Raw genomic sequence first — 7,500 nt, forward strand, 5'->3', positions numbered from 1 at the left:
AATGCAGTAAAGGGAGACTACTCTGACAATAAATGAATTGCACCAGCTATGTATGTAATATCAGAAATGCAACTGAGTTGCATAAAATGTTTTATGTGCAGATACAGGGTCTGCAAGGTCAAAAACTAATGTGTGATTAGTACTGTAGAATCTGAGTCAGCAGAGTTCGGATTAAATATTTTCAGAAATTCTACTTTGTGTTTTAAATTCCACCTCATAACCCTATCATCATCAAATAAGAGAAATAAGGTATATATCAAAGTAGGATACATCACTTCCTGAAAACCCTGGGCATCACCGCTTTCAGAGCTTGCCAAGGCATCACATTGGCTCTGGGTATTTGCTGATTCGGTGCTTCTGAGGCTCTTACAGTAAACTAGACGCATATTTTCGGACTAATATCAGTGCCCTCTGAAAATGTCTCCTTGACGTTGGCATCACGCTGCTGACGGAGCTGTATTCGCTGGGTGCATTGGCACTCAGGCCCTCCCTGGCAGGCTGTGCCTGTCTACGGAAGATGAGTCCTGGCACTGTGAAAGTGGATAGAGCAGAAAAAGCATGCCTGCAGCATCTCTTCCACACCATACATCTCTCAATGTGTGGTTTAATGTTAGCACTCGATAAGAATGCAGATGATTCAACTATTTCTGTTTACTACTCGTGAAACATGGCTCATTTGTCCAGGTTATGAATTTGCCTAACAACTGCTAGGAGAAGAGTAAGGTCTCTGGCCAGGGTTCTGAAATACCTTTATTCATTTAGCAGACACAGTTGTCCAAAGTGACTTACATATGTCAACTTTATTAGAAGGAATTACATTGTCCCTGGAGCAACTTGGGGTTAAGTGCCTTGCTCAAGGGCGGTGGAAGCCAGGAATTGAACCCACAACTTTCAGGCTACTGCACGCTAGCCCAGCTCCTTAACCACTAAACTACCACCGCCCAAATGCTGTGCAGGAGTGTACTGCCATGAGTCAAGCAGCATCCGTGCATAAACTTCCTGTTCCGTACCAAAGGGTGACGGGGTGTGTACTGTACTGTACATTGCCATGCCACAGCAGGAGAGGGGAACTGAGCACAAGTTAATGGAGACATTTGATATGAGAGGGGCATAGCAAATTCGTTACTCTCACCTCAGACTTGCTTTTAGAACCATTTAAAGAAGCCCAGACACATGTGGTGCCCCTGCACAAGCACTGATAACATCTAGACAACACAAGTACCAAGTACATCCAGTCAGTGTAGAATCTCATGTTGACAGAGAGAATAGAACCCTGTCTGTCTTCACTGCTCTGGAGGACAAAGAATTTCCTTTTAGGCACCCTATGTATCATTAAATATTTTAAGATTTTTCCACAGTTTGAAAAAGGCAAAAAAAAATGTTGTAAATGAATCTGCATCAAAGATAAAAAATGTTGAAGGATAATTGTCCTTGGGGAAATGTTTCCATTTCCGTGTGTGGCTGAGCTCAATAAATGATTAGATCACTTTTCAGTATAATCTTGTTTAATCTTTACGTAAGTACATAACACCTCAAATATAAAATGTTAATGTGTGTTGTTTAATTCCGCTCTACTCGTTTTTTTTTGTTTTTTTTTCATTTTGATCAAGTGTTTTCATGTCTATAAGCATCACTGTGGCTTATGGGTTGTTCTAAATGCATTTTTATTGCCTTCAGTTTTACAGTACCTTAGCACTTTATTGCATAGTTTAAAACAAACCCTGCTTTTAATATAGCATCTGAAGATATAGATAAGGCAGCATTGAATGTATTCCCTTCATGTGAGACCACCACATATTAATCCCTTTATTATGTGTTGTTCAGCAAGTGTGTTTAGACATCATAGACATCATCATCATAGGGCATATAGGCCAGTCACTATAATGTACAGTACATCCTATCATGTTGTCGTATGGTTTTTATGAGATGTGAAAGAGTGCCCACATGTCTTATGTCTCTCAATATCTGTGAGAAGATCCTGTGAGTTGACGTAGAAAAGCAGTTGTTCCTCCACGCTTCTGTAATTAACTATCTGGTGTGTCAACGGGAGAGGACTAATTGTAGCAAGAGAGAGGAGTTTTGGCGGAGCAACACAGATGTTTAAACTTCACTCCTGATAGATCGGCTTAAATGAAAAACTGTTCTGTTATGGTGCCGCTGGTATACTCATGATCTTCTCTCCTCTCTGTACCTCTCTCTCTCTCTTTCTCTCTCTCTGTCTCTCTCTCGCTCCCTCTGTATGTGTGTGTCTTTCCTTTTCAGAACAAGAGCAAGCTTCACTACCACATAGCAGTGATCATAAACTATCTGGGCCACTGCATCTCGCTCGGAGCCCTCCTGGTGGCCTTCATTCTCTTCATGCGGCTCAGGTAAGTGTGATTGGTGGCTTGTACGCTCACTGACCAATCATAGATGTGGATAATCACAATCACAATAGGACAGAGCACCTGCAGTAGCTAAACACAGTGCTTTGATTTGCCCATTCTGGCCTTCCAAATACAGTATGCAGGTTCACTTATAATGTGTAAACACACAAGTGCATTGATTTGTGTGCTAAGATGTTTTTCTCTCTGAGTACTTTCTGTTTATATCAGCAAAACTGAGCAAACTTTCTTTTTATCAAGATTGCACCGAAGAAAAGCATACAAGTTGCATATTCTATGTATTAATTTCATATTGTGACAAGTGAGAATAAATTGAAAGTGATAAGTTGTTAGTTGTTTTGTTGTTTTTCAAGTGTCTAATTGTGTGCGTGGTGTTCATCTTTGGCAATATACATACTGTAGCTAAGGAGGCAGAAGGACTAGCTCAACCCTCTTAGCTTCAATCAGCCTTGGCATTTTGTACTGCCAGTTCTGTGTTTGAAGTGCAATACAGCACTTATGAGCATCGCTGCTCTTAAAACACACCCACAACCACCACTGCTATGGCCTCTTAATGATGTAAGCCATTCATTACACCTTACTGTGTACTTTTATTTCAAGGTAGAAGGACTTAGTTTGTCTGAAGTTGAGTATGTAAATGTTGATGTTCTGTTGAATTATTACTTTATTTATGATTGGTTTTATTTTGCACATAAAGGCATAAAGGCCGAATGAATAGGCTATTGTGTTGTGGGGAACTTGTAGTATTCAATGACTTTTGTTGCTTCGGACTTCTGAAATATATTTAAAGCTTCACTTGTAGGGCACTTCAGTCTCCCATTCTTTATCATAGCCATGAGCAAACCTTCGTGGACTTGTGTTTTACGCACGCCCAGGTTGCATATGTGTGCAGTGCGCTGGTCACTGGTGTCGCACTCAGGAAAGACAGCGCCTCAGCACTTCAGCAAACAGCCAGCAGTTACCATGTGAGCAGGCATCAGCAAAGCAGTGTGGGAGATTGATTTGTCCTGCCACTGCTGTTCACACACACGTAAGAAGGCTAATAGAAGGGAGGCAGGGAGGGGATCATCCATGCTCACAGTGCATTTGTATAAGTCACTGAAGTGAATTTGCCCACACGCAGGTACACACACACACACACATACGTACACACACCCACGCACACACTCACACACACACACACACACACACACACACATATACATAGTGCATATATACACACACATATACAGTAGGTCACAGACACAGAGAAACACAAATAGTTGGCTACACACACCCGCACACACTGAGTGATGAGATGGTAGAGAGATGGTTGCGGAGTTGGTCAGTCAGCAGTGACATCTCAAGGACAAGTGTGTGTAAGTGTGTGTGTGTGGGGGGGGGGGGGATTAGATTTCCTGGCTGCAGCTGCCCCTCTGGCAGTGGGGATACGGGAGAGGAGCACTCTGTGAATTATTCTGACAATCGATTTTAACTTTATTCACGCTGCCAAACAGCAGTGGGCAGCAGCTAGCTAAACAGACACACACATACTCACTTAAGAACACTCACACACACTCACTTAAAGGATAATTCTGGTATTTAGCACTTTGAGTCCCTTTTCAGGTACTAGTAGTCAAAGGCGATTCAAAACGAGTCAGAAAAGTCGAGACAGGACCAAACGTCAAAATTTCGGTGTCCACCACTCAAACCAGAAAAGGGACTCAAAGTGCTAAATATCGGAATTATCCTTTAAGAGCACACAATCACACACGCACACGCACACACACACACACACACACACACACACACACACAAGCCTACTGTACATGCACACGCACACGCACACACACACACATACACAGAAGAAGGGTCAATAGCTGGGGAAGATTCTCCTTTTTCTCTGATAATGGCAAACTTCATTGGGGATTACGGGACACTGCGATTGGGCCGACACAACTGTTTTGGTTTGAGGGCAGATTATCCATGAATTAATCTGCCCCGATTAATCTGGCCAAGATGCCATCTCTCCATTACAGTTTCTCCCCGCCAGTGAGATTTGGAGATTTGAAGTAGACGGAACTAGACTCGCCACGGTTCCTATATGTCGAATAGATATGTGACATAGATATAAGATATCTGGAGAAAGTGTGTGTGTGTGTGTGTGTGTGTGTGTGTGTGTGTGTGTGTGTGTGTGTGTGTGTGTGTGTGTGTGTGTTGTTGTTGTGATTTTATTTTCTTCCCCTCTCCGCAGCATCTTCCTCCTCTCCCCACTTTCTCTCCTCTGCTTGTGGTCAGACAGGACTCAGCCCTCAGTAACAGAAGTGGCCTCTTGAATTGGACCTCAAGGTTAATCTGACTGGTCATTACGCTCCAGAGCAATTGGCTGTGGCTAGAGTACCGGTTACGTAATAACCCGCAGGCCGCAACGGGAGCCTCTCTTCTGCTTACACATACCCACTCTATCTATCTATCTATCTATCTATCTATCTATCTATCTATCTATCTATCTTATATATTTATCTATCTATCTGTCTATCTTTTATTTGGTTATTAATAATAGTTTTTGGTATAAGTACAGAGGTTGCTTTGATCCTGTTTGTTCATCCATGCCATCCATCTCTGCGGGACCGTATAGTGTCCATCTCATTAGCCCCTAACTGTCTGTCCTTCAGCCAAACATTAGCGTAGCAACTGTCAGTACTTTCCAAGCTCCATGATTCGTTTAATCAACTATCCTCCGACTGATGACTATCAGAGCGCTTAACCGTGCCTTCATTCTTCAACGGAAATATTGCTGTAGTTGTACTCCTCTCTAATCAAAGCTGTGAGGACTTTCTGTGGTTCTCGGAGTACTTGAACGCTTAGTGCAGTGTTTAGAGTGATAATGAAGAGGCTGATTTTATCAGTGTGTTATGCAAAGACGGCCGCCAGGCTTGGCTACCTGAACACGTTCAAATGAGATTAGCCTGGATGGCTCGCTCACGCCTCCCTGAACAGCGCTGGATAAAATACTTACTCTATTGTTTGCTGATGGGATTCTATACCCACTTCAGCTATCATATAAAGATATAATAATGAATTTGATCAGTAAGCACTGACACATTTCAAGTGCCTCTGAATTCTGTAGACATCGTATCTTATAGGTCAGTGTGACGTTTGAGAGTCTTTTATCTGTGGGCACACATGTGTATCAGTCTAGATGTTATAAATTTCAGTCTTAAGATAAGATAAGATAAGATAAGATGAGATCAAGTATACTTTATTGTCCCCCAGCGGAGGGGGAGGGGGGTGGGGGGTGTTCATCTTGGGCTCCAGTCACTGCATCGCAAATTTGCAAAATACCACATAAAATATACACGGAAGTAGACCATACAAACATATGCTTCAATGCATCATCCACAACAAAGACACACAAAAAATCACAACAAAAAAAGTCTTGACAGTGCGGAACCCTAAACAAAATATTTTTCCCTTTGAAATCAAGGAAATCAATCAGTCATTCACTCTCTCATTTGCTCAATCAGTCAATCTGAAATCAATCAATCAATCAATTAATCAATAGGTGGGATCAATAATATGTTAGTCCAGTCTTTAGTGATAAGTGATTCAGACAGTTCATACTCCAGTCTGCGCTGTGTGCCAATGGCCTCTGGTGTGCTGGAAGTCTGGCTCTGTGAAACATAGTCAATTTTCTCACAGTACCAGATGCGGGCCGCGAGCCAGCCCAGCCCAGCCCAGCCCAGCCCAGCCCGGTGGACACAGAGACAGGCCTGGCCCAGGGGGACGCAGAGCAGAGCAGGGGGTTCTGAAACAGCTCCTCATTCCCATTCAGTTCCAGATGCCATCACCGGATCAGCGCACTTATTCCCACAGCAGAATACGCTCCACTGACTGAAGTATGGGGGTTTGCCAATATTAGCCAGTTTTATGTGTGTGTGTGTGTGTGTGTGTGTGTGTGTGTGTGAGAGAGAGAGAGAGAGAGAGAACTGCTGTTTTGCCGTTACAGTAATGTTCTGCAGACAAATGTACAGTATGATCCTTTTTCAGACTAAATGCCATTGTTTAATGTGTAATTGATGATATAATCACTTACTATGCTAGTCTAATCCAGAATTGTGATGAATGATCAAAAAACGTACCAAATTTGAAGCTCACAAACTCCCCCGTTCTCTTGGAGGACCTTTGAGTAGTTATTTATGTCAGAACTGACGTAGAGTGAAAGACTGTTTATGTTATGTTTGTGTGTGTGTGTGTGTGTGTGTGTGTGTGTGTGTGTGTGTGTGTGTGTGTGTGTGTGTGTGTGTGTGTGTGTGTTTGAAGCAGCAGGCAGCTGCAGCAGACCTCCAAGCACATGGACTCTGCATGTGTCTTAGGCCCACAGCCAGCTCTGCTCTGATACCCTGAGTGTGTGTGTGTGTGTGTGTGTGTGTGTGTGTGTGTGTGTGTGTGTGTGTGTGTGTGTGTGTGTGTGTGTTACAGAGAGCAGAGAGAGAGAGAGAGAGAGAGAGATCTAGTAAGGATGAATCTATATTCTCTATGGTTGTATGAGTATGTGGGTGTTAATGTCAGTGCTGAGTGAAGGATTGTGTGTGTGTGTGTGTGTGTGTGTGTGTGTGTGTGTGTGTGTGTGTGTGTGTGTGTGTGTGTGTGTGTGTGTGTGTGTGTGTGTGTGTGTGGTCATTATGTGTGTCTTAGTGACTGTGTGTGTCCAAATGTGAGTATGCCTCTGGCGTCAAACTCATGAGGTGTCTTTGCTGCAGCTGTGTGCCATTTTGGCTGAGTAACACACCGCACTCACGCTCTGTGTGTGTGTGTGTGTGTGTGTGTGTAAAGTAACCATAACTGATTAATGCAGACCCCCAATGGAGAAAACATATCCTCTGCTGAGCTTCAATTCTCTATCTCCCTCTATTCCTCTCTCTGTCTCCATCTATCCATCCATCTCTGGTTCTCTCTTTCTCTTTTCCGGACTCCTCTGTCCACAACTCTCTGTTCCCCCCATCCTATTGTGTCTCAGACCCCCACTTTATCTGATACATCAGTCTTGTCTTTTCAGAGAAAGTGTCTCTCTCTCTTTTCCCCTCTCTTTCTCATCTGCTTCTCCTCATAAGAAGCATGTCTCTCATGCCATATA

At 43.1% G+C, this 7,500-nt stretch overlaps 1 protein-coding gene across 4 annotated transcripts in view; it reads left to right on the top strand.

Moving 5' to 3' along the window:
* The window catches only part of crhr1 (corticotropin releasing hormone receptor 1), a 151,371-nt gene that overhangs the window by 90,182 nt on the left and 53,689 nt on the right, over nt 1–7,500 (top strand). For all 4 annotated transcript variants that reach the window (XR_006030701.1, XR_006030702.1, XR_006030703.1 and 1 more), the window contains exon 7: nt 2,263–2,369. Coding sequence is in view for 1 of the 4 variants with exons in the window: in XM_042085736.1 (XP_041941670.1) it covers nt 2,263–2,369 (107 nt within the window). In the remaining 3 variants the exon portion in view is untranslated. The remainder of the gene's footprint in view (nt 1–2,262; nt 2,370–7,500) is intronic.

The sequence above is a fragment of the Alosa sapidissima genome, chromosome 3, assembly GCF_018492685.1.
Source record: "Alosa sapidissima isolate fAloSap1 chromosome 3, fAloSap1.pri, whole genome shotgun sequence".
Taxonomy (NCBI): Eukaryota; Metazoa; Chordata; class Actinopteri; order Clupeiformes; family Clupeidae; genus Alosa; species Alosa sapidissima.